This window comes from Pteropus alecto, unplaced genomic scaffold, assembly GCF_000325575.1.
Source record: "Pteropus alecto unplaced genomic scaffold, ASM32557v1 scaffold45, whole genome shotgun sequence".
NCBI lineage: Eukaryota > Metazoa > Chordata > Mammalia > Chiroptera > Pteropodidae > Pteropus > Pteropus alecto.
Window position 1 is genome coordinate 23472085 of NW_006442491.1, and position 27869 is coordinate 23499953.

At 38.9% G+C, this 27869-nt stretch overlaps 2 protein-coding genes across 4 annotated transcripts in view; one reads left to right on the forward strand and one right to left on the reverse strand.

Annotated features, from left to right (window-relative positions):
* The window catches only part of TTI1 (TELO2 interacting protein 1), a 42196-nt gene extending 37515 nt beyond the window's left edge, over positions 1 to 4681 (reverse strand). The window contains exon 1 of the mRNA XM_006921803.3: positions 4559 to 4681. The gene's annotated coding sequence lies outside the window, so the exon portion shown is untranslated. The remainder of the gene's footprint in view (positions 1 to 4558) is intronic.
* A 49-nt stretch (positions 4682 to 4730) lies between these two features.
* RPRD1B (regulation of nuclear pre-mRNA domain containing 1B) overlaps positions 4731 to 27869 on the forward strand; it is a 48773-nt gene continuing 25634 nt past the window's right edge. For 2 of the 3 annotated variants that reach the window (XM_006921804.3, XM_025039693.1), the window contains exons 1-5: positions 4731 to 5251; positions 10499 to 10628; positions 18472 to 18605; positions 25966 to 26078; positions 27611 to 27737. In XM_006921804.3, the coding sequence (XP_006921866.1) occupies positions 5101 to 5251; positions 10499 to 10628; positions 18472 to 18605; positions 25966 to 26078; positions 27611 to 27737 (655 nt within the window). In that variant the 5' untranslated portion in view covers positions 4731 to 5100. The remainder of the gene's footprint in view (positions 5252 to 10498; positions 10629 to 18471; positions 18606 to 25965; positions 26079 to 27610; positions 27738 to 27869) is intronic. The other variant, XM_025039694.1, reaches the window with a different exon arrangement.

Sequence of the window (27869 nt, forward strand, 5' to 3'; positions counted from 1 at the left end):
GGTTGTAGGTTTTAAAAAGTTCACAAAGTCTGATGACCAGCCAGCTGTGGGAATCCTGTAGTATACACTCTACACACTCCTGTCTTCTGAAGAACAAGAGTCAGGTGATGAAAGAGGTACTTGTTCAATAATCCATCTGGCAGTAGTACTTATTGTACATTGGAACATTACTTCCTTGGGTTAAAATGACTGGCTTATTTGTGTATCTCTCTAATAGAACTGGTATACATTTTTGGCATTGCAGCTTTATTGTGGTTTTCTCAGCATCTGGTACAGTGTCTGCCAAGAAGTTCCCACTCACTGTTTGTTTAATAAATGAATAAAAGTTGGATAAACATTAAACTTACAGCATACTCTGAGGTTTTGCAGCTTCCTACTCATCCTTTCTTCTACCTAGAAATGTTCCCTTAGCATATACTATGTGCCATATGCTGTGCTAAGCTCTTGCAGAAGGACTAGTGATACAAAGTTAACTAGAGGGTCTAGCCCTGCAAGGGGGGAGTGTACTGCAGAACATGAAGTACACAAAACAGAAAGTGGATGAAGGGAATCAAGACTTTCATATAAATCCTTCCAGAAATTACTCTAGGCTCACTTCATACTTTACAGAGTCCTCTACAGCAGGGGTCCCCAACCTCTGGGCCACAGACCAATGTCCGTCTGTGGCCTATTAGGAACTGGGCCTCACAGCAGGAGGTATGTGAAGGGCAAGCAAGTGAAGCTTCATCTGTACTTGCAGCCGCTCTCCAGCATCAGCTCTATCTCAGATCATCAGACGTTAGATTCTCATAGGAGCACTCATCCCTGTTGCCAAAAAGGTTGGGGACCGCTGCTCTATAGAACACTTGTGAAAGAGTGCCCTGCATTACATTAAAAATAGATAAAACTGACAGTATAGATGGTAACTTCAACATTCCTCTCTCAACAACTGATAGGCAGAAAAAATAGCAAGGATAACAGAAGACCTCAACAACACCATTAACCAACAAGATCTAATAGACATTTACAGAATACTTCAACCTACAACAGCAGAATACACATTCTTTTCCAGTGCCTATAGGCCATATACTGAGATGGATCATATTCTGGACCATAAAACAAACCTCAACAAATTTAAAAATTTAAAAGAAATGAAATCATACAGAGTGTGTTCTCCAACCACAATGGAATCAAATGAGGTCACTAACAGAGATAACAGGAAAATCTCCAAATACCTGGAAACTAAGCAACATGTTTCTAAATAATCCACAGACCAAAGAGGAAATCTCAAGGGAAATTAAAAAAAAAAAACAACCCAAAACAGGGAAATAAATGAAAATGAATATACAACAAAATTTGTGGGACAGCGCTACAGCCATGCTGAAAGGGAAATTTATAGTACTAAATACATATGTTAGAAAAGGGGAAAAATCAATATTCTAAACTCTCACCTCAAGAACCCTGAAAAAGATGAGCAAGATAAAACCAAAGCAAGAAAGAAGAGTATAATAAAGATCAGAGCAGAAATCAATGAAATTGAAAACAGAAAGCAACAGATAAAAATCAGCGAAACAAAGAACTGATTCTTTAAAAAGATCAATAAAATGGACAAACTTCTGGCAAGACTGATATGAGAGAAATTAGCAACATCAATAATGAAATGAGATAGCACTACAGACCCTGTGGACATCAAAGGATAATATAGGAATACCACAAACAACTTCACACACATAAATTTGACAACTTAGATGAAACAGTGAATTCCTCAGAAAACACAAACTACTATAATTCACGTAATAAGAAACAGGTAATTTGAATAGCCTTATAGTTTTTCAGGAAATTGAATTTGTCATTTGAAAACAAAAGAAAAAGAAAAGAAAAGAAAAGAAGGAAAGAAGGAAGGAAAAAAGAAAAGAAATCTCTAGGCCCAGGTGGTTTTACTGGGAACTTCTACCAACCACTTAAAGAATTATCAACAATTCTACACAATTTCTAGAAAAAGAAGAGGAAATATTTTCGAATCTATTTTATGAAGCTAGTATCACCTTGATACCACCAAAACCCAATAAAGACAATACAAAACAAAACAAAAAACAAAACAAAAAGCAGACCAATTTCTCTCATGAAATAGATGCAAAAATCCTAAATAAAAAATTAGGAAATATAATTCAGCAGTATGTAAAAAGAATTATATATCAGGACAAAGTCATGATGAAAGGATGGCTCGATATTTGAAAATGAATTAGTGTAATTAATATTAACAAGCTAAAGAGAAAAAAAAACATGATTATATTATCCTCATCTTTTGGACCGCTAGAAGTTGCAGTGTCCTAGGACTCAGACACTGGGCCTTTTCTTTCTACACCTATTCCCTTTTATGACTCTCACATTTATACCTCTAACCCAGTTCTCTCCCATAAATCCAACTGCCTACGAGACATCTCTATATGCAGGCATTTCCAACTGGACATGTACAAATCTAAACTCCTGCTCTTACTCTTCAAACCAGCTCTTTCCTCAATTCTGTAAATGGAAAATCCATTCTTACAGTTGCTTAAGCTAAAACCCTGAGGGCCATATAAATTCTTTCTTTTACAGCTTATATCTAATCTGTCAGCAAATCTTGTTACCTCTTCTTCTAAAATATCCCCAGTATCTGACCATTTCTTACCACCTCCACTCTGGTCTGAGTTAGCCTTTCACCTGGGTTATTACAACAGCTGCCAAACTGGTCTTTCTGTTTCTATCCTTGTACCCTTACTATCTTCGACTTAACACAATGCTCCTTCTTTGCTCAAAACCATCCAACAGGCTCTCACTTCACTCAGAGTAATATCCAAAGTCCTTACTATTGCCTACAAGTCTTCCCATGATGTGGTCTCTGGCTACTTTTCTGAGTTCATTTCTAGCCTTTGGATTCATATCACTCCAGCCTTACTGTTCTCCTTGCTGTTCCTCAAAAATGCTCCAAATAGTCTAACCTCAGGACTTTGTCCTTGGTTTTTCTTTTGCCTGGAACAACATTCCAACACATAGCACATGGCTTGTTTTCATTTCTTTCAGGGCTCTGATCAAATGCCACTGTATCAGTGAGGCCTTCTCTGCCCACACATACATTCCTCATCTCCTTTACCCTCCTTTACTTTTATTTAAGGCACTTATCACTTTCTGACTCAGTTTATAATTGCATGTTTACCTATCTTCATCTGTAAAAGGTAAGCTTCCAAAGATTCTGTTTGCCTAGAATAGTGCTTCAGACATAGACGCTCAAAACTATTTGCTGAATGAATGAAACACTAGCTCGGGAGTGAAGAACTTGGGATCAGACATCAGATAACCTTGATCTGACTCCTGGTTCTGTCATTTCCTATGTCCAAGTAACCCATGTTTTATGTTTTCTCATTTATCAAATAGTGATAATAACTCCCACCTCTTAGCACTGTTGTAATCATTAAAGAATGTATGTGATGTGCTCAGTACATGTCACTGTTACTTACTATACAAAGATGGTTTAGATTTGGACTCAAAGATCCTAGTTTATAATTATAATTAGATACCAACTGTGTGATTTTAGGCTATTCACTCTTTTTATATTAATTCACCCAATCAGCTATGGATCAGGTGCTGGGGCAAAAAAGATAGATGAGATGCAGTCCCTTCCCTCTAACCTTTTCTTCATTTGTCAAATGTAATACCTATCTCACAGCTTTGTCTGAGGATTAAATGAGTTACTATGTGAAAACACAGTGTCCAGCTCATAGCAACTGTTCAGTATGTTGGCTATGATTATGGTTCTAGTCCGGAGAAGTAGAAGCATCTAAGCAAAGAACTACAGTACAGTGCGGTAAGAGCAAAAACAGGCATTAACTAGCCTATCTCTTAACTGCAGTACGCCTACAACTGTTCCACGATGATCAGGAAATTTTAAAATTCCATGTCTACGATAACCTAAATTCCTACCACCACACCCATAGCAGAAGTACAAATTTCTCTGTTGATTTGATAACTGGAATTTAAAACTTTTTAAAAATAGGAAAGGGGTTCAGAGTCTCAAATAGTGTTTCTTAAAGGTCAACGTTCCCACTGACTTCTCTGCCTCCACCTCCCAAAAAAGTTAACATTACTCAAATGAGACAGTCAAATGAACTCCCAGAGGGCAGCATGTACTTTTCTGAATAAAGCAACCTATTAAGAGTCAAGAGCAGAAAATTATTTTATGGCAGTGCTGTCACAGACAAAACGTCAGAACTGGACATTAAAGGGTAGTCCTGGACCTAATGAGTGCCCGCCAGGTGAGAAGGGGGGGGCGTCACCTTTGGAGAAAGAACAACAAGAGCCAAGGCGTGGAGGCGTGAAAAGTGCACGTGGGAGGCTTGGCAGAACCAAAAAGAAGCTTTTGGGGGAGGGCAACCAGGGAGCAGGGCGTGTATAGAGGAAGAGTGTGGGTCGGCACCTGCCAGGTGAGGGAGAAAGCCCCCTCCCATACCCAGGTCATGAGCTCTCTGCCTGTGTCTCGAGATCCCCCTCTAAGGGCTTCCAGTTGTCGGACTCCCTCTTGCTCCCGCCACTCTTCCCTTACCTCGTCTTCCAGCCTTTCCCTCTCTCTCCCGCCTCCTCCGCCCCGCCGGAAGTGACGCTCTAACTACCGCGCCGTACCGCGCCAGAAAGGTTCTGCGGGAGCCAGAGAAAGGGTTCCGGTGAGACTCACTGCGCAGGCGTGCGGGCGCGGGCGGTCTAAGCGCCTTCCGTAGGTCCCCGAATTGCGTTCCTTTCTGGGTCTGTCGCTTTCGACGTGCCTTGAGCGACGTCTAGAGAGGCCGCCATCACTGCGGGGGCATTTTTCTATACCTCTTACGGCTCCCGGTGTCCAGATACTTCGGCCCTTGCCCTTTGACCCTGCTCTCGCAACGGGGTGAGAGGTCGGTGGCCATCTTGTGGCAGCGGCGCGGGCGGCTGTTACTGCGGAGACCCATCCCCTCCCCCTGCGTTGTCTGCCTGGCGGTCTGTCAGTCACTAAAGAGTCCCCCAGGCCGTCAGGTGAGGCCCCGGCCTCGTGCTGTCGCTCTTCCCGCCGCACTGGGCGGCCCAGGCCGCTCCCTGCCGGGCCTCGCCGCCGCCACCATGTCCTCCTTTTCGGAGTCGGCACTGGAGAAGAAGCTCTCGGAGCTGAGCAACTCTCAGCAGAGCGTGCAGACCCTGTCCCTGTGGCTCATCCACCACCGCAAGCACGCGGGACCTATCGTCTCGGTGTGGCACCGCGAGCTCCGCAAAGGTAAACACCCTCTCCTCACCTTCTGAGGCCCTCCCCGGTTGTCCTCTCCCCCACCCACTGCTGAGGTCCCTCTAGCTTCTTCGCTGGGCCGTGCTTTCCAGGCCCGGACGTCTCATTGCGCTTCTGAGGTTGGAGACAGTGTTATCCCCATTTCTCGGAGAAGGAAACTGAGTCCCAGTTAGGTTTAAGGTACTTGTTTGAGGTTCCACCGACTAGGGCTGCAGTGCCCAGACTCCCAGTTCATCCAGTCCGTTTTCCCCTGCGGCTCCTCCTGACACTTGTGACTATTATTATCTCGGCAGCGTTCAGCACCTTGTGGAGGGTACTGCCGTGCCAGGCGCCTTGCTGGGCGTTTGGAGTAAGAGCCAGCAGACTGTGGAGTAAGACTTTCCAGATCGAGTCCTGGCTCAGTCACTTACTAGCTGAGCGGTATTGGGCAAGGTATTGGGCATTTCTTCAGCTTTATGCCTCTGTTTTCGCATCTGTAAAACGAGGACAAGGATAGGTGCCACCTACAGAGCCTTTATTCTTTGCCAGTCGCTGTGCCAAGACCTTTCAGTATATCCTCGCATTTAGTGCTCAGAACAGCCCTGTGAAGTGGGTACAGTTACTCCCAGTATGGAGAGGTTAAGGAGCCACACCACCTAAGCTCTTCTCATGCAACTGTCATTGATTCTAGATCCTACTCGGGATCTGACATTCATTGAGCTCAGCCTGTTATGTGCTAGGCACTGGGTTGGGTGCTTGAAAGCAGGTTGGCTCCGGAGGCCAAGTATCTGCAATTTAAGCCTGACTGTGACATTTACCAACCCTAGCCACTTAACCTTTTTACCCCTCAGTTTCCTTAGCTATAAAATGGAGATGATGATAACTGATATTTACTGCGCCTTTATTATGTGCTAGGTGCAGTACTGATATTTTTACATACGTTGTCTTTTTAATTCTCAGAGTCCTGTAAAGTAGAAAATTTGCAGATAAGGAAAATTTGAGGCTCAGACAACTTGTGGTGAGGAGTAAACAGGGTGATCTAAGTGAACATCTAGCACGGTGTCTGGCACAGTAGGCTTTCGGTAAATAATGGTGAGATGGGGTTACTGATTACTCAGTGTGAGCTGTGGTCTTTGCTCTCAAGTCGTTTATGGTCTGGTGGGGAAAGATGTACACCTACACAACTATCAGATACCCCTGTGAGTCCCATAGTAGAAAGCCGAGGACAGTCTGTATATGTGGACAGCTCGTATATGTGGGTAGACCCTTTATAGCATAGGAAACAACTTTACATGTGTTTCTCTACTATCTATGAGGTAGGGATTCCACCTTGTTTTGCAGATGAGGACACCGAAGTGGCTAAGTGGTATTTTTAAGGCCTGGTGAGACTCTGACTACATTATGCTGGCAGACACTAAAATACAGGATTCTTTCAGAAGACTCAGTTCTAGTCCTCTAGCAGAGACATCCCGCCCCCGTACCCCGGATATGTGCTGTACTGAAATAGGGGTGCCCTCAGCCCTCTGGGCATTTCAGATATAGAGTCTGGAACTCCCAGAGCCTCCTTCATGTACCCCACTCTGCCATTCAGATATTTCCAACATCTGAGATGTGAAAAAAATGTGAATCGTCTCTACAGTATCCTATCTGGTAGAATCTCAGAGACAGATCAGAATCTATCTCAAATGACACTTCTTTTGTGAAGCCTTCTTGATTCCCCACCTCACCCTGTTCGAACTAGGGAAAAAAAAAAAACAATTTAGAGAGTACATTCATTTATGCAGCTCCTTTAACCCTAATCTCATATGCTGGAACCTTAAGTAAGCCAGCATTATTATCCCCCATTTTCTGGATTGGAAGATAAAGATACAGAGAGATTAAGTGCTTTGTTCACCGTCATATAGCTGGGACATGAGCCCAGAGCTGACACCAAAACTCGTGCTTTCAAGTACCCAGTGCCTCAGTGCACTTAATAAGTGAAGGTGATCATACCTTCCAACCAAACCTATAGTGCTTTTATTAGAATTAATTACTGCTTCCCATACCCCATTCCACATCAACTTAGCATTTACATTTGGCTCACTATGTCTGTGGGTTTTGTATCCCTGGATTCAACTAACCATGGATCTAAAGTATTCCAGAGAAAAAGTTACGCTGTTGCTGACGTGTACAGTACAGTTAAGCCTAGGATGGTTGGTTGCATCTTTACTGAACAACACTTAAAGACCTTTTTTCTTCTCATTATTCCCTAAACAATGCAGTATAACAACTATTTGCATAATATTTACATTGTATCAGGTATAAATCTAGAGATGATTTAAAGTATAGAGGATGATATGCCTACATTATATACAGATACTAACCATCTTATATAAGGGACTTGAGCAACCGTGGATTTTAGTATTTTAGTATTCGAGCAGGGGTTGGGTGGAGTCGGGTGGGGAATCCTGGAACCAATCTCCCATGGATACAGAGGGACTACTGTATTTCATCCTTACTAGTTAATGTCTTTTTCACTAGATTGTGGTTTGAGGGAGAAACTAGACCTCTTGTTTCTTTGTAACACCTACAGCATTTAGCATGGTGCCTGTTACACAGTTAAAAAGTAGGTCAGGAGTTAAAATGTGGTCTCTGACATCATTTTCATGGTTGCGTAAAGGATCCAAATAGCACTAATACAACTCTCTATCATAGAAATGTTTTACGTCTGCGCTGTCTAGCAAGATAGCCCCTTGCCAGGTGGCTATTGAGCACTTGAAATGTGTGACTAATGAACTAAAGTTTTAAATAAATCCAATAAAAAAATTTAATTCCTGAGCTTTGCTAGCCACAATCCTAGTGTTTACTCATGTGACTAGTGGTTACCACACTGGACAGTGCAGAGCTAGAGGATGCTCTTCCAAGCATCAAGACACAATTCCTAATACCTAGGCTTTCTTCATGAATTGAAAATACCCCCACACTAAAGTAGAAAAGATTTTGTGCCATTGTTCACATTCACCAGCCACTTAGGTTCTGGCCCTTCCTGAATCTTTGAAAGGGGACATTTCTGTCTGTGGTTAAGTCATTTTCCCTGAGTTGTTCACAGACTGTCTCAGAGTTGCCTTCAAATGTTAATGAGACTTACAAAAATTACTTTTTCTTGGTTGAATACTACTACTACTACTGATGTGTTATTTTCTTTCCATTTTCTAGTAATAATTCTTAATTTATCCCTCTGGGCTCTGTTCTAGGTAGAACTTCTCCCTTTCTTTATAGAGCAGTTTGGTGTAAAATGCTCTTTGATGAATATTTTTTAGTAATGTTTTTGTATCTTGGCCTGAATGCAAATACATAGGCCTTTTCCCCAAAGTTACTAGATGTGAAAACCAGCCAAACAAGTGAAAATTTTTTAGTCAGCTAGTTATTTAAATTTTGCTCAATAACTATTTCAACCAGTTTGGAAAGGGCATAGGTAGGGTGTGAAAAGATCTGTTTCGTTATATTGGAAAGACATCTGAACAAGTGAGCTGTCACCTGGGGCTGGAGTGGAGGGTGTGTGTGTTGTATGCGTTATGACCGTTTAAGTGCTCTCGGGCTTTGTCATATCACCTTTACACATATGGTGCTTATGTTGACTATTCAGGGTGCTGGATGTGGAGGGATAATGTTTTATCCTAGATAAATCCCAATTGCTAAATTTGAGTATGATGAAAATTAATTGACATCATAGATACTGGAAACTTTGGCTCTCTGGCTTCTTAGCTATCATATTTGTAATACTGAAAAATATATCATTCTTGAATGTCCACATTGACATTTTATAATATGGATTCTGGGGTTTTTTAAACATAAAGTACATGGAACTTGTATAGCTTAGTCAGATTTGCTTTGTTGAAGTTCTGTTTTACTTTGAATCTGTTAACTTTCATGCCATAGACTTGGTAGCTTTACTTGCTGCAAATTCCCAGAACAAGGTTTGCTTTAAAAAAAAAAAAAAAAAAAAAAGCCTTTTGCCATAACCATATCTTTTTAGCAACATAGTGCCAGGTTTTCAATATTCTCATCAGTTGGCCATCAAAATTAGGTTATTACCAGAAGGTTAATACAATTCAGGGTATCCATATTTAAGTTTATGAACACTTTGTCATCAGTTTAAACTATAATATACTTCAAAAAATCTTGTTTTTAACTTTGGTTACTCTTCTGTAGCTACATTTAAAAATGTCAGAATCTTATGCTTCAGAATTTATACACACTGTGTGCATTTCAAAAGAAACAAGTGGTTTCCTAGAGAAACAGCAAGGAGTAGTTATTCAAGTATGTAAAGGGTGACAGGGCTTGCTTGAGTTTTTCAGGTACTTTGGCATTGGAGAAACTTAGTGTTTTGAACTATCTGATTGTGTTTATATTTATTTCTTTTGAAAGAAAACTGGGACCAAAAATTGTAGTGATGTATGTAACTTTATGATCGAGAAGTTAGGTGCGTAGAAGCCAGGAAATTCAGTAATGTTCCCCCAAGCAACTGTAACTCAGACATATTGCATGAGGTTTTTATGGTTTAATATATGATACCATATAGAGTAATAGGAAATACTACATTTAGTATGTACAAGAGAGAAGAATTATGTTTTTTGTAGGAGCCATAATTTTGCATATCCAGATTTCAAACCTGTGTAAATTTTCAATAATAATGTAGCATTAATATATATTTGTATTTGAGATAAATATCCATTGTTGCATCTAGAGATTCCTCTGGATTGTAGAGTTAATGTCATTGACTGATGATAGTTATTGGGATTTTCAAAGAGAAATTCTCAGTCTAGGAGCATAAATTACAGGATTCTATTTTAAAATTGAAACCTAATTCAGTCTTTCTTTCTGCAGTATTTGATAATTAACAGTGAGTTAGAACTGTTCATCTTTGCAATAGAATAAATGAAAACCTTGGTTTTAACATGTCTTTCAGAGAATATTGACTGCTTATCCTTTAGGAATTTTCTTTAGATTATCTTCATTTTTACTACTAATTAATTACTCCAGTTAAGTAATTAATGAAGGTGGCTCATTCTTGTTTTGTTTTTTACAAAAATTGTATTCTCCTTTTTACAGATATCAAGAGTTCTTTAAATTGCTTTTCAAACATATCCGCCTTGACCTCAAGTAGATACTGCTTATCTTAATGTTTTTTTTAGGAGTAGCTTAGGGCAGAAGAATTGGGAATTGGGAATTTCCTTGGTGTAAGTTTTAAATTATCTATTTTTTCCCTTTTTTTTCCAGCCAAATCAAATAGAAAGCTTACTTTTCTGTACTTAGCAAATGATGTCATCCAAAACAGTAAAAGGAAAGGACCTGAATTCACTAGAGAATTTGAATCTGTCCTTGTGGATGCTTTTTCTCATGTTGCCAGGTATGTTGTCTCTTTTTATGTTCTGTTTTGTTTTTAAATACATTACCTTTCCTCCTTTTTGTTCTTTTCCAAGGTAGTCTTTGTAAATTGACAACTTATACTTTACAAAGATGTGTTTTACAGAGTGGTGCAGAGGCCAAATTATGGTTTTGTTTTGCTAGGCCCTTAAAAACTCTCTCAGACATGTAAACATTTTGATGTATTGAGAGGATCTAGCACTTGAAGTACATCTTTTCTTACTAGATGTATTTCATTCATTGAATGCATTTCTTTAATATGGTATTTTTCTTATTTTGGCTGAATTGCCCCTCATTAGCTTATGGTCAGAAACAAAGCCATGTGGCACAAGGAAACCTTCCAGTAACAAAATCTTATTAGCAAGAAATTCGTTGCTTATGTCTTCAGTTTCACTTACTTCCATCTGGATGTCTGGATGTCTGGTTTACTAGAAATAGTAGACATTACTGTAACTGCAAAGATAATTACTAGTGTGGAAAGTAGATATTTGCTCTGGCTATATCACGTGAAGTCTCTGCCACTATCATGTTTTGTAACAGCACTGGAGTACAGAGCACACATATAGCTAATATCACAGAAAACTTACATTCGATTAAAAGTTTTATAAATCATTCTCATTCATTTAAAAATAGTTTTTCTGCAGACAGAAATTAGTTGCCCAGGAGGAGCAGAGAAAAACTATTTTTTACTAGAATATTACTAAGTAAACATATAAAGATAAACATCTTTGCAAAGGAAATTGAGAAAGGCACAAAGGAGACTGTTGAGTTAAATAATAAAAATTGTTTGGTGGTCTAAAGTGTGAGTAAAAGATCTTAAATGTGAAAATAAGTCTGGCATTCCATGAAAGACTTGAAACATTTGAAGGAATAAAATGAAAAATTAAAAAGAAGGCAATGACATCTAGCTTTCTAGAGATGGGAAACATTATTTTGTTTGTCTACTACATAGCTGGCTCTTTTGGTGGACACAGACACTGAAGAAGCAGGATATCTTAAGAACTTGAATAATACTGACTCCTCACAACAGAGTAAGCTTAGAACAAACTACCAGAGTAGCTATCCGAAATTGGAGATGGACATTTTCTTGTTTTGAGGAGATTTAGTTTAGTTTCTTAGATGTTGGCTGTAGCTCTGTCTCCCAACACTGAGTGACTTCAGATATGTTAACTTAGCTTTCTGAGCCCAAGTTTCCTAATGGTTTAAAAGAGAATGACACCACCTATCTCCTTAAGGTTGTGAGGCTAACATGAGGCTAAAGTAAAACAGTATGTTTGAAAGTACATAGTACTGGGAACAATCCATGGTCTTTGCTCCTTCATGGGGATTTACTAAATTATAAACTCTGTGAAGAGAAGGACCATTTTTTGTTGTTGTTCTTTGCGGTATCCCAAGCACCTAGCGAAATGTCTGGCACCAGCTCTGCTGCGTTACATAGCTTTAGAGAATACCATTTATGTAGCTTCAGTGTGATTGGTGGTGTCCAGGAGCTGGGCAACATTGTGGTCTGCCCTGGCACAGAGAGCAATTCAGTAAATATTTGATGAATAAGTTAATTGATTTAGAAGATAGGTAATTGACTAAAATAGTTCCCTGTAGGGTTAGTAAATATAACATTTTTGTTTAAAAATTGAACAATAATCGTTAGCTGCCCCCAAACCAGAAAAGGGTAAATAGAAAGGGGTGGGAGAAGATTAATGGGTAATGCCAGGATTGAAATTTTCTTTTCTACTTGGTAACATCTTAAAACCTATCTGGGAGGAAATGTAAAAAGGTCTTGGCAGATTCTGTGGCAATGTGGGGAAAATAAACCTGATCCTTTTTATTAAAAAAAAAAAAATAGCCCTAATTAATTAATCTCCCTTTCTCCCACTCCCTCCCTCCCTTTCTCCGTCCCTTCCAGTTTTTTAACTCCCTTTTGGGTGTTATATTTGGAACCTCCGTGTTTCCAAGACCCTCCCGCCACCGTTGTTAGAACAGAAAGGCCAGCCACTCCACTTCAGTCCTCATGCACTTCACCAACAGTAAGAAGTGCCCTTTGTATAGCTTTTCTGTAGCCAGTTGGTGAACAAAGATAATTTACCTATTAATATTGACCAAAATTGATTAGGAATCTCATGATCATTTTCTACCCTCTCCCTCAGTCCCTCCACTCACCTACCCCCCCAAATACCCAAAAAACAAACCTCTTAAGTCAGGAAGCTGCCAAGCTCATAGAGTACATTAAATTTGAATAGCAGTGTAGTTAACCAGCCTGAACTTTTTTGCCTTCTTGTTTTCTCAGTTCGAAGATAGTTATTCCTCTTATTTTTCATTCAACATGTATTTGAGTGTCTTCTGTGTACCAAGAACTGATCCAGACAATAGGGAACAGCAGTGAATAAGGCAAGCAAGTACAAATAAATGAACAAGATACTTTCAGAGAGCGATTATGTGGATGTAAAATAGAATGGCATTCTGGAGTGGGATTTCGTCTAGCATGGTGAAAGAAGGCTTCTTTCAGGAAGTGACATTTGAGGTAATCATGTGAAGTAGGAACAGCTATTGAGAACTTCAAGTAGAAGTAATCTTGGCATGTTAAGAGGATCAGAATGAAGGCCAGTGTGATTAGAACGCAGTGAGCAAACGGAAAAGTAACATCCAGATAAGATCAGAAAGGTAGGCAGATGCCAGTCATATTCCTTGTAAGCCTTGGAAGAGAGGATTTTGCTCTGATGAGATGTCACGAAGGGTTTTAAGCAGGGGAATTACATATTCCATCACATTGTTAAAGATCCCTTTTGCTTGATTTGGGGAATGGATTATAAGGGCCAAGGGAGGGGCAGGGAGGGTATTGCTCTAGTAAAAGCTAGAGATGACATCAGCTAAGACTCAGAAGCAATGAGAAGATAATAGCTTCTGTTCATTTAATTTACTTCGTGGTTAGATTCCACCCCCCACCCCCCATGTAAAACTGATAGGATTTATGGGAGTTGAGTGGGAGCTAGTGGGAAAGATAAAGGAAAGATTATTTCTTGGCTTTCGACATAAGTAGATAGCTAGTTGTGCCCTTTACTGAGATGAGGTTTGGGGGAAAATATGGCAGAGGAAATCAAGGGTTTTGTTTTGGCCATGTTAAGTTTGTGATGGCTAGTAGACATTCCAAGGAGCAATGCCAGATAGATAAAATACAGGCACACCTTGTTTTATTATGCTTCGAGTTACTATGCTTCACAAATGTTGCTTTTTTACAAATGAGGGCAAGACCCTCCACTAGCAAAGATTACAACTCGCTTTATTGTTAAGGTCTGGAACCAAACCTGCAATATTTCTGAGGTATTCCTGTAGTCTGAAACTTAGTAGGAAATTAGCTTCTGGTGACATAAATTTGGAGTTAGTGTTGTGTCATGGCTCCCCAAGACCATTTCCAGGTTTGGTGACTTGCCTCAGTATATAGTTATGCCCATGGCTATGAGTCATTACAGGGAAAGGATACAAAGCAAAATCAGCAAAGGGAGAAGGTGTGTGGGACAAGGTCCAGAGGAGACTAGGCATAAGTTTCTAAGAGTCCTCTCATGGTAGCATCATACAAGACATACTTAATGCCTCCAGCATTAAATTATCGCAATAAGTATGAAATACTGTCTACCTGGGAAGCTCATTAGAGACTCCGTGCCCAGGGTTTCTAGTAGGGTTGGTCACAGGCATCCTTTGCCAAAATTCCAGACTCCCAGAAACAAAGCATATGTTCAGTATAAACTTTATTGTTCGCAGACAGTTTAGCCACAGTAAACCACCCTTATCAGGAAATGGCAGAAGCACTCCTGAAACCCAAGTTCCCAGATGCCCGTCAAGGGCCAACCTTGTGAGCAGGCCTTTTTCAGGGTAGGCATCTCAGGCTTGCTTTGTTAACTCATTTCTGCACAATTGCAAAGGGATGTTTCTACTCCAGCTGTACGTGAGGTACTATTAGAAATATTGGAAATACTTAGAATTCCTCCTCTGAGGCTGCCGTAGACCTACTGTACAGCATATAGGATAAGACAAAAACACAGAAATTAGAGTGATTGTACCAAGAAAGTGCCATTAAAACTGCAAAGAAAAAAACTGCAAAGAAAGAAGAGGTCCGTCAAGATGACTTGGCAAGGCATCAGGTATCTAGCTGACACTAAGCAGTAGTTCCATGTGTGTATAATGGACACTTTTCACTTTTTAGATCAGTTTTACAGTGATTAAATTTATAGAGTTAAAATATTGTATTCAGTATAATAAGTTACATATGTAATTATCATCTTCTAGTTTATTCATGGATGAGTGGAAAACAGTCTTTTGGTGTTTTTTTCATTTAAAAGATTTCTCAGTTTAGAATGGAGTTAGTACAACCTGAAAAGAGCTCCTTCTGTTACAAAACTACTTTATTGCTTTAGTTGTATCCAATTCTAGATGCTAAAGTGACATCGTGTTTGTTGGAGCTACTTATGGCAAAACCTCATCAGTAAAAAGATTTCTTGACTGTTGTATCTGTAACTTTGAAACTTATCTGGCAAGACCTTTATTTACTATAGTGTTCAAAGAATTAGCCTATCCTGGTTAAGTACATTCACCAATTAAAGTAGAGCCTCCTTTTGGTTTTAGTCTTTAGTGATGAAAGTCTTGAAAATGTCTAGGTTATAAAAGGTTTGAGCATCAGTTTCCACTGTATAATAATATGGCCGAAGCTGTACTTAACTCAGTCTTAGTCTTGAGTCCTAAATATCTCCAGGGGTGATGGGTGGATGGTGGGTGGATGGTGGGTGGTTGGGTATTGTGCCCCTCGTGCCCTCACCTCCCTTTTAACTAAATCTTAGATAAGAATTGATTGTCATGATTAGTTTATGTGAAGGGAGAATTTGCAGAGAACAGATTTTGTGTTAAAAGTACCAACCAATTAAGATCTGACTAGTTATGATTTGATTGTGTGTGTGTTTTTTTTTTTTCCTAAACCATACATTTGATCACATAAGAGACTTTCCTTTGCCTTCAGGATAAAGGCCACATACTTAATAAGGCATTCAGGACCCTCTGTAATCTAATTCAGTCAGTCCCACGAGATTCTTCTGCTATTTCTGCACACTCCCCATACACTTAAGCCACCTTAATCACTCGTAACTTCTCCTTCTTTACCTTATTCTACTTTGGGGATTCCATTCAAAGGGGAGGAGATAGCATGAGCAAAGGCACATGCAGAGAGGGAGCAAGTTCTGGGTAGAAAATACATATGGTCGAGTGTTGGTAGAATGTGAAGCCCCAGATAAGGTTTAGAAAGATGAGGGGCTACTGGGTCAGGCCCTAGAAGTCAAGACCTAGGCTTAATTCTTTGTATTCCAAGCATAGTATTTCATAACCTCATCGAATGAGCAGGTGAGTGCTCAGTCGATGTCTAACAGAATTGAAGAGTAAGTAATATGATTACCGAAAGTTAAATAATTGTATGGCTTACTGAAACCTTTCTGAAATTAAAAAAAAAAAAAAGATTACAGTTAGCCAAATACAGTGCTTCTAGGGTGGATAGCAGTCGGGGGAAAGATCGCTGCCCTTGTGGAAATACGTCAAATGGGAAGTATGTAAACAGCATGTAAACTACATAGTATATCAGAAGATAAGTTGTGTGGAGAAAAATTGAGTAAGAGTAGAGTGTAAATAGGAACATTAGGGAAATACTCACTGAAAAGGTGCTGTGTGAGTAAATACAGACCTGGAAGAGGAAAGCAAATGAGCCTTGCCATACCTGGGGAAATGTGGTTCCAGGCAAAGTGAACTTCAAGTGGAAAGGCCCTGAGGCATGAGTGCCATAGTAGCTGTTTAGGGGGTGGGGAGAAGGTGAGGCCAGAGAAATAATGGACTGGGTAGAGAATGGCTTCGTAGGCCTTAAAAAGACTTTTACTTCTATTCTGAAGGAGAATGGGAGGAACTGGAAGTTTTGAGCAAAAGAGTGACATGATCTGCCTTTACACAAGAGCTAGAATTATATTTTTAAAGCTTTAGGATAGATTATAGGAGAACAGGGGTGGAAGCAAAGAGACCAGCAATGAGGTTATTGTCGTAATCAGGCAAAAGATGATAGTTGTCTGGACCAGGCTGATAGCACCTCTGCTATCCAGTTCCTCCCATTCTCCTTCAGAATAAAAGTAAAAGTCTTTTTAAGGTCTACGAAGCCATTCTCTACCCAGTCCATTATTTCTCTGGCCTCACCTTCTCCCCACCCCCTAAACAGCTACTATGGCACTCATGCCTCAGGGCCTTTCCACTTGAAGTTCACTTTGCCTGGAACCACATTTCCCCAGGTATGGCAAGGCTCATTTGCTTTCCTCTTCCAGGTCTGTATTTACTCACACAGCACCTTTTCAGTGAGTATTTCCCTAATGTTCCTATTTACACTCTACTCTTACTCAATTTTTCTCCACACAACTTATCTTCTGATAAACTATGTAGTTTACATGCTGTTTACATACTTCCCATTTGATGTATTTCCACAAGGGCAGAAGTAATTTCCAGAAGTGAGAAGTAATTTGTCTCTAGGTATATTTTGAAGATGAAGTAAAAGTGTTTTATCACAAATAATTAGGTCATATCTTTGTGTTTAATAAACTATTAGTAGAATTTTTTTTCCCCTCACCCTAACCTCTCACCAAAGGAAAAGGTTTAATAACAACAAAAAATTAATTTATATGTACCGTGATTTAGTACTTAAACCCCAGTTTGGTGAAATTTGCCACTAATAACTTATAAGTAACATAGTCTGACCAGATTAGGCCAAAACCTCATCTCACCTTGAATGTTAACATAAGTTTTAGAAAAGTGCTGTCAGGACTAAGGGTAGATGAAATTCCCATCTAAGTTGATTTAGGATGGTTTCTTCTTGAAGTTCCAATTAAAAGTATTGACTTAGATACTAAGATGTCAGGGTACCCCTTGTTGTTTGAAGTCACTCAGTATAAGATCAGTGACATCCAGCTTTACAAATCAGAAAAATTCACAGTAACAAGTACATGGTGAGGGAACTTGTTTTCCTCTCAGGAAGTCTTCCCCCACTCTTCCACTTGCTGTCTGACATTTTAGGGAAGCCATTGGTTCATGCTGAGTTGCAGTTATAGTCACCTCGTTGAAAAATATTGTTTGAAGAGTGTAATATCTCAGGGGAAAAAAACTGTCTAAATTAGTAAGGACTGTATTATGCTCAGTGTGTTGTAAGATTATCTATTAGACATCTTTGTGTGAACATGGAAGACAGACCTAGCCCAGAATTAAAATAATTACGAAGTAGTTAATTTAAAGTTGAGATCAATCTTGGCATATACGTGTATACAATTGTATTTATACATGTAGAGGTGTTAGTGTGTTAGCATTGATGAGTTGTAGTGAATTTATTCCCTGTTAAAAAAAATTTTTTTTTCTGCCCCTAAAAGTTTTGGCCCACTTTAATTTCCAGCAGAATGTCTGGTACTAGATTTTAATTAATGTCTTCTTAAAAAGCAAACTTTTGATGTTTGTCACAATTGATAGGGTCAGTTTTTGATAATTCTGTCTGTAAAAATCAGCCATTGGCTTTTCGCCCTAATCGCCCCATCTTTCAAAGGGAATAAAAGACACAGATTACTTCTATAACATGTCTCTTCCCTGTGCACCACAGGAAGAATGTAGTTTTTGGTCGAGTTCCATTTCTCACAATATGTACCTTACTCTTCCTTCTGTTTTTAAATGTGTAAATCATTTAGTCAGTTGTTGATTTTTTTTTTTTTAAAGTAGATCTGTCCTAATTAAAAACAAAAAATCTTAAGCTTATATATCTTTTCGTCTTTTCTGGGCAGAGAGGCAGATGAAGGCTGTAAAAAACCTTTAGAAAGATTGCTGAACATCTGGCAAGAAAGAAGTGTGTATGGCGGCGAGTTCATACAGCAACTGAAGCTGTCTATGGAGGACTCCAAGAGCCCTCCCCCCAAAGGTAGAAACATCACCACATGTTTACAGCTCTTGGTCTTTGCCTACTTTCGAATCAAATATGAAAAGCTGCAGTGGGGGTTGCTGTGAACCACCAGCGATTATATGATTCTTCAGAGAGAGATGATCATAAATGATGGTGAGAATTTATGTAGTGCTCGCAGCGTGTAAGCCTGGTTCTAGTGTTCATGCTATTCATCATCTCATACCTTAACTTCTGCTCTGTATTCTCCTTGGCTCTCTTCTGCCTTTCAGAGACTTTCTTTGCACAAGGGAAAAGAACAACAAAGTTGTTTAGAGTTGTGGGGAACTAGGAAGTACCCTGGATTAAGAGTTTGTCCTAGCCCTGCCACTAATTACTGTAGGATCGTGGCTAAGTCCCTTAGCCTTTTCAGATCTTGGTTTCATTAAATATTGATGTGGTTTTGTACCATACTTTTGATGATCGTCAGCTTGCTGTCTAAAATTGATTTGGGGCTGAACTCAGAATATCTTTGGGAAGTGTGTACATATATGTTTGTGAATTTCACCAAGTCTTTAATAGCTTATATTATTTTTTTTCTTTAAAGAGAAGTAAGACCAAACATCATTTGGTTCTTTGACTTCTAGTTGTGTTTAATTTTGCGGGGGAGGGAGGGCATTTTATTTATTCATTTATTTTATTTTTCATTAAATGTATTGGGGTGACATTGGTTAATAAAGTTATATAGGTTTCAGGTAGTTGTGTTTAATTCTAATTGGCATGATATGTTTCTGAGATACAGATCTGATCTGACTGCACATGTACTCATTGCCTAAAAGATTAAGTCCAAGTACTAACATAGTATTTAAGACTCTTTGTGATATGGACTAGTTTACTTTTTCAGATCTTCTGCCATTCCCTCGCATATACCATATTCTTTGGCCATACCCAACAATTTCCCCCCTGGATGCTCTGTTGGTGCCCCTTTCTTTGCATCTGATATTACCTCTGCCTAAAATATCCTTTCATTCCTTTCACTGTGTGGTGAAGTCATTCTTCAAGAATGCTACGTCCTGACATCTCTAGCTCGTCTGGGCACATGTAGCCATTCTCTCCATGTTCCTCTGGTACTCATTTATGTCTTCGCTGTAGAACACAACCATGATGAGTATGCACGATAATAGCATTCATTCGGCAGTCTTTTATTGTGTACTTTCCATGGTCTCGTTCAGGTCTGAGTTTATATGCATTTTACAGTGGGGTAACTTTCCTATGAAACTAGAGGTTAGAGACTCTCTAAGAATGACATAAGTGCTTTCAGACTGCAAGTCATTGTTGTTTTACTTGGTGTTGATAAAAAAACAATTTTGGGGTCACTCTGGATGGTAGCTTCTGAAAAGCAAGATGTTTCTTACTCTGGTAGTGTTTGTATTGTGTCCTTTGGAGGTATCTGCACAGTGTTGGAGAGTTATCTATCATTCTTTACTCTGCCTTAGAGTTCATTGGTAAACTGCTGATTTTTTAAAACAACCGTTGGGTAGGTATGAGTACTCTGAAAGACGATGTTTAAAGCTAAGCGCTGACTTTCAGTTTGACAAGCATTTGCCATAAATGTGCTTTGAGTACACAGCTCTGCTAGGTGCTATAGGAAAGAGCGAGAGAGGAATGAGAAATAGTTCTACACACAGGGAGCAGTCAGACAAATTTGGGAATTTGTGGCCCTGATTTGAAAATAGCTCCATTGGGTTTTTCAGTTTTTTGAGTGTCTAGACATTAACAGCAATAGAGGCAGTATTCCTCTGTGTGGAGGATAATACTTATCTAAGATAATTTCTCCTTCTCTATTCTGTAAAGACAAAAACACCTAATCGGAAGATTCCACCATGTGTATTAGTCCCAGTTAACCCATTCTGTCTTCTCACTGTCTTCTTTGGACCTGAGTTATCAGAGTATCTTACCACAGTACTTTCAAAATATTGATTCCTCCAGAAGTTTATTTCTAAGTTTGAATAGTCCTTTTATATTTCAGCCTTGATTCATGGGTAATTCTTTGTTTTCAGACAACCTTAGAATTTATCTTTAAAATTAAGAGTTTCCTGTGGAACTTTGACAGTTCTTCTAACATTGGAGAATGCATGAGCTTATTTTAGAACTGGAGATTTCTTGAATTTAATATACCAGTCTCCCCAGGTGCAAGACCCAGGTATTCTAAAGTTTTCTCTCTTTTCATGGGAATACGCAAGCTTTTGTTTAACTGAATGGAACTTCATTATTTAGTTGAGTCACACATGAATCACACAGTGTCCTGTAGTTGTAGAGGGATTTAGAAAGGAAAGACAGATACAATGGAAATAGCATTTATTGAGCACCTGTTAGGTATCAGCCTCTCTGCTGATTGCTTTTCATGTTAATTGATTTTAGATCTGTATAACTACTCTGTGAATTTGGTATTATTTTTATATTTCAGATGAGGATGCTAAGGCTCAAAGGATATAGTAATTTTGTCCAGTTAGGGATAATTGATAAGTGGATAATTCAAACCCAGATCGATATGACTTTAAAGCTTGTGTTCTTTATACCATACTTTCACCTGAAAGCACATGGATTCAATGTATTTGAATTAGACTATGAATTCATAAGCAGGCCACCCAATTTTCCTGCACCTTAGTATAGTTAGTTTAGCTATTCAGAGCAGGAGTTTGAAATCAGACTTCCAGAATATGAACCCCAGCTCTTTCACTTCCAGGCTGTGTGACCTTGGGTACAGCATTTGACCTCTCTGAGCCTCATGTTTCCATTGTACATTATGATTGTTAATACTAATACCTCATAGGGCCATTGAGAGGATCACTTGAGATCATGTAGTAAGATGTTATTAATTGGGTGATGACATGACTTTTATTTGCCCCCTGTTCTAATATCTAATATTTTGAGTTTCTAAATATGAACTAGTAGCAAAAGTAGGAGGAGACTTATTAGTATTTTTAGTTTCTTAGATTTTGTGCAAGACTAGTGGTTAAGAGCACAAGCTCTGGGACCAACTTCCCCGGGTTCCAGTCTGGACCTGGCCGCTCACTTAGATCAGTGAGATGATAAAGGAAAAGTGCTTTCAGAGCCGTGCCTCAAATGTCAGCCCTCTGTTACAGATCTTTTTCTTTCCATGAATAAAGTTTAATGTATTTTAAATTTTGTTTTTTATTATTTTGCAGGGAGGGAACAAAGAATGAGGGAGCTATTGCAAACAATATTTTCTGATTCTTTTCTCATTATAAAAAGTAATATAAAATCTAGGGGTTTTTCTTTGTTCTTTATTTTTTAGCCTAGAAAATTTTAAGTGCATTCTTTAGAAGATCCAGCTTTATAGGTAGATGACTGCATTTTGTATGTGATTTGGGAACCTTCATGCTAACTTTTTGCCTTAAAATTAATTTCGTAGTGTGCCGTAGTGTCTGAATTCTGCCACGGTTCAGGTCTCCAGCAGGCATACCAGGGACACCTAGGTGACCAGGATTACTTGAAAGCTAGATGACTATAAGGTCTCTTAGAGACACAGAGACAGGTTGGTGGGTAGAATAGGATTTGGGCCACCCATAGTGTTTGCACTACCTGTAAGCAGTGTTCGAGTGAAAAAGGGAGTGTAAATACTCTGGTCGAAAGCTCGATTGATAGCAGAAGGGTGCCTAACCTTAAATTTAGACATAGGAATCGGACTGACAGGTATTCTAGGTTATTTTTAATGGCCATTTGACTACATTGAGAATACTGGGCCTCCTAACCGCTAACTTTGTACTGATGAGTCAGGGTAGAGTTACCAGGGCAGGCTGTCCTGTTTGTGTAAAGGGACGCAATGATAGTCATTTCTGGCATAGCACCAAGGGTTTCCAAGCTCTGTGTTTCCTCTATATTCAAGAGGTTTCAAACTCAGGTCTGTTGACAGTTTCCCATGTGTTATAGAGATGTAAAAGAATAAGACACTTAATGTTTCTATCAAAGAAGTAAGGCCAGTTGCCTGCTGCTGGCCTTGCAAAATAGCAACAGCCAAGTACTGTGGGGGTTAGAGGGAGACGACGACAACTGAGAGAGAGGGAGTGCTCAAGATGATATTACTTCGACCACGAGCAGGCTTGGCATTTGGGGAGCCATTCCAGGTTTTTGAATGGAGGCATGACGGAGTGAGAGCTCAGCTTTAGAAAGGTTAATTTAATGAGTGTTGTCTAAGTTGGAAGAAGAGCAACTAGAGGTAGAGAGACCATGGGACAGTGGTCTGGACAAGGCTTGGTGAGGAGCAGAGCGCTGGTAAGAGGCTATGGGAAAGAGCAGAAAGAGGAGATATGTAAAATATTCTTCAGAGGTGTGGAATCTGCCAGAAGTTGGGACTTTGGAGAGATTCCGGTGGTCTCCATGGCATTGTACTTGGAAGGTGTGACCAGTGGAAGTATTCATGATGGAAATAGGTAGCTCAGGAAAGGAGGAGCCCTACAGGTGAAGTGATGAATTCATTTCCAGTAGGTCCTCCACTTGGAGGTAGTCTAGAACTGGAAAAGTACGATGGTAATGGTTACCGCCTGTGCACCCTCTTCCGTCAGAATGGCAAAGGACAGAAATGGCCTTAAAATTATTTGCATCAGTTTTGTGTCAGTCTGTGAGTGAGTGGCAGCCTGAGGTGGGAAAAGGAACTCCAAATTAGGAGGCAGATGACTTTGGCTGTAGAACCCAGACTTAAGACTCATGAGCCATCTGACTTTGGACAAACCACAGCCTGTGGTCCTTGCTATTCTCATGAAAAATGAGGCGAGAGAAGCAAAGACATAGGTTTATCTAAGGCCTTCCAGTGCCAAAATTCAGTGATTCTGAGTGCCCTGAGGTATTTAATAGTGTGTGATTTTTATATAAAAATTTTTGTATGAGATTTAGAAAACTGAATGATTTGAGTTATAATTTTTCCTACCTTCTTTAGTGTATTTAACAATTATTTATTGAGCGTTCTAGGTGTTTGGAAGTGAACAAAATATATTTTGTGTTTTGCTCTTGTACTTATGTTTTTGTGTCTGTTCCTCACACATGGCCACCTTGACTAACTGTCTACATGGGTCATAAAACTCACTGCAGACTAACTAGTGAGCTGCTGTGAGTAAAGTACTGCTGGATATTTCATATGCAAATTATATCATAATAGATTTTGTTTTAAAAATCAGCAGTTCTTTCTTTGCCTAGTAGTGCAGGAGTATAAGATGACCGTGCGAGCCGAAACTGCTAAGTGATCTTAATAATCAATGGGAAATTTACAACTATTTTGTGACTTTAAATTTTTTTGTCAAAGAATTAAAGCCTCACCGTTGGTTACGGTTGTATAGTGAAACAAAAAAGACAGTAAAACTAACAATTATTTAGTATTCTATAATATAAAAAGTTAGAAACATGGAGAATTAACGTGTTTATTTCTAACAAATGTACCAAGAGTAGTTTGAATTTAGATTGCTTGCTTGTAAAAATGTGTAATTTATGATATGGAGCAAGCATCTTTTCTGTCTTAGTGTATTGTCATACTCCTTTGTAAGTTTAGATCAGCTTCCAACATTTTATCCTCTGCTTTCAGTGTCATGAAATGTCTCTTAGAGTTCCTTTAATAGGAAGTTTTTTGTCGGCAGCACTTTCTCTGGGACGTTGTCATTCTTTTTATCACAGCACTTTTTTCATTTATATTGATAAGTTGGTCTACACTAAGTTCCTCCGGCTTGATCATCTCCAGTTGGGTGTGGCAGAGCCAGCATTCCCCCAGACAGCTGTTTCTGCTACAACTCCATTGACAGTCCTTTCAGATTTCATTTTCAGCATTAGTTTGAGTTTCTTTGCTGCTCTTTCATCTTTGTCAGTCAGTTCTTTATTTTGATTACTCATTTTTACAAAATGTCATGTGGATTTTATCCCTGGGAGACAACAACACCATTTTGCTGTCTGCGTGTGAACTGAATAACAGATGTGCAATAACCAATCACTGACCTTGAAAGAAGTGATGCGGTCACTGATCATGTTGCACTTCTCTTATTTACATAGTAATTTGTGGACTAAAGTTAGTAGCGAAGTGTGTTCTTTATGCAGTTACTCATAGTTAACATGCCATGGTAACAAATTTGAACCATATTGTTGAGAAACTTGTGTTTAACTAAACTATGGAAACAAATTCATGCATAATAAAATTATGCAAAATGAGGATTGCTTAGATTGCAAATGTTTTTGTAGTAGAACAAACAAAAACATTAAGAAAAAATAAAATCCACAATACTGACTTGGCTTTCACATCAAATGTAGTTTGGTCGGTTAATGTGTCAGGTAGAAAACAGGAACTACATCCTTGGTTCTACAAGAAAATGTTTAATTTTAATTAAGCAAGAAGTGAACGTTCTTTTTATAACTCACAGAGTTCTGAGGCAGGTGCATAGTGGCCTCTTCTTGACAGGTGCTCAATAATTTGTAGTGGAAAGAGCACAGATTTTGCAGTCCTATCTTTAAATAAATTAAACTTCTCTGGTCTTCATTTTCTCTCCTGTAAAATGGAAATATTACATCTTAGAATTGTTGGGAGGATTAAATTATTGCAATGCCTGGCACACTGGGTGTCCAGTGGTTCCTTTACTTTCCATATCTAAGTTTATCATTTAGATTGATATCCCACAGATTTTTGGCATTTATTTTGTATTGTTCAATTGGATGCAAAAAAAAGTGATTTTGGAATTTACACATCGATCATAATAGTTTAAAAGCATACAGTACAGATAATTAAAAATGTAACCTATTAGCCTCAAAGTAGTTAATTTTAAAATGGAAACTTAAGTAATATCTCTCAGTGATAGCAATCATATTTCTCAATAATGGTTATTTTTAAGGTAAAATTTTGTTTTTAAAGGGATAATTTAAAGCATATTTGTGTTTAGAGTTTTTGACAGTTATATTGATGACTTTCTCTTTACTGTTTTCTGAACTTACCCTGGAAAACATAAAGAATCTCATATGCAGCATATCCCCTTAAACCCTTGCATACATTGGCTTGCTTCATTATATTGTCTGATGGGTTTCTTACCATTTTATTTCTCCCATTAACTTTTTTTTTTTTTTAAGATATGGAGGTTTTTAATGAAATGTGTTCGATAAGTTTCACTTTTAAATTCTTGTTTTCAGTAGTAGTTTTTCAGTGAGTCAATCCGAGATGACAGCCTGAGGCCTTTTGACTCTTCAGTAGTGTAAGACCATGACCAATTTAAAACAACTGGCGTAAAGGTTAATGTTTAGCTATCTCTGGAAATGCCCCCCCTCCTGCCCTTTTTTACGTGTGATCCATTGTGCATAGCATTTGGTGTACACAGACTATGGTGACTCAAATTTGTCACTTTTTTCTTTCCTCTAGCAACAGAGGAGAAGAAATCTCTGAAGCGGACTTTTCAACAGATACAAGAGGAGGAAGATGACGACTACCCTGGAAGCTACTCTCCCCAAGATCCTTCTGCAGGACCCCTCTTGGTATGTCTTGACCCCCAGGGTAGGGCATACAGAGTGGTTTGAAGTGACCTCTGGTTGGAGATGATGGCCACAAGGTGGCGCCGGTGACCAATAGTATGGAATCGCTGGAGGGTAGCTCTGGGCACTGGGCTCAAGATCCATCCAGTGACGCTTGCAAGACAGTAGGCTTGACATTTGTCTTTGCATGCCAGGACTCTGGTATGGATTTATGTTTTATAGTGTACGTGGATTTGGCTTTACTTCACTCCTAGAAATTGAAAATATTCTTAAAAAATGGATTTTTATGAAAAGGGTAGATAATGTTGCCGAGACATTCAGAAGGCCTCTGCCATGGCATGTCTCCAGTAGCATGGTTGATTTTTATAAGTAAACAGCTCTTTAGTTTCTAAGGATAGCCTTTGTGGCAGAAGCAGGTTTGCTTCACTATAACCTATTTAAATATTAAAACAGGGAGCTAGTGTTTACTGAGTTGTTAATCACATATTTGGATTGTTAGCTCATGAACTGTGTGATTGGTTCATTTTGTCTTTATGTCTGTCTGTCTACCTACCTACATATCTATAGTCAAAGAAAGTGAAGCTCAAGAAGGCAGATTTAGCAACTCACCCAGTGTCTTAATTTGAATCTGGCTCTGACTACAGAGCCCATGCTCTTCTCACTGAGTTACACTGCTTCTCATTTTACCCAAAACAGATTTTCTTATACATGGGTGTGTTAAAGGGCTTTGTAAATAGGAAGCATGTGAGTTGCATTATGTTAAAATGTTGAATTAGACTGTGGTTAAATGAGAACAGTGTTAAGCTATATATCTTTGAGTTTAAAAACTTTCATGAGAACAGCCTGAATTATCAACTTTCAGGATAACCTGACTACCATCTACATCGTCAGTTACTTCTGGGTCTTCATGGACTGCCCCCTATCAGTTTGCTGTGTTTGCTGATAATTTAAAAACCCTTTTTGGTGTATACAGACTATGAATTCTTGGTTTGCGCTTTTTTTTTTTCCCCTTTTGTTTGTAATTAATGAGTTGACACATTTAATTTTGGGAGTGGTTGCCAAAATCGAAAATGTCATGTTTTTTACATTCATTTTGTCAAGCCGATCAAAGAAAGAATTAAAGTAGGTAGTGTCATTTCAGTCAGTCAATACACAGTTGTTAAACATCTGACATATATACCTTTATACTGAAAACCATTCTGTACTAGAAATCGTGCATCATTTGACACTAAGCAATATGAACCAGACTCCATTTTTTTATGTTGTCAAAAACATGCTCTTTTCAAAAAACTCTTTTAAAGAATTATGTAGACTTTATTCGTGTTCTGCCTTGGAGTTAGAAAAATTAACTTTGTACATTCTCTTAGAATCCATATCATTGACTTTGGTATAAGCTCCAGGATTAAGAACAATGTTTTTTCAGATGTCAGGAATGTTCATTCTTAGAATTTGCCTCTACCTCATTTAACTCCAACTAATTTTCTTTAAATGCCATGTGTCTTAATGAATAGTATTGTTTGTGTTTTATTGTGTAGACTGAAGAACTAATCAAAGCTTTACAGGACCTCGAAAATGCTGCATCAGGGGATGCTACTGTCCGTCAGAAAATTGCTTCTTTGCCCCAGGAAGTACAAGATGTTTCTCTATTGGAAAAAATAACAGGTGAGAAGGTAGAGTTTGGGTGAGAGATGAGGGAAGAGGCACGTATCTCTAATGCATATCTCTAAACCCCAGGACATACTTATGTGTGTGTGTGTGTGTGTGTGTGTGTGTGTGTGTGTGTGTGTGTACACA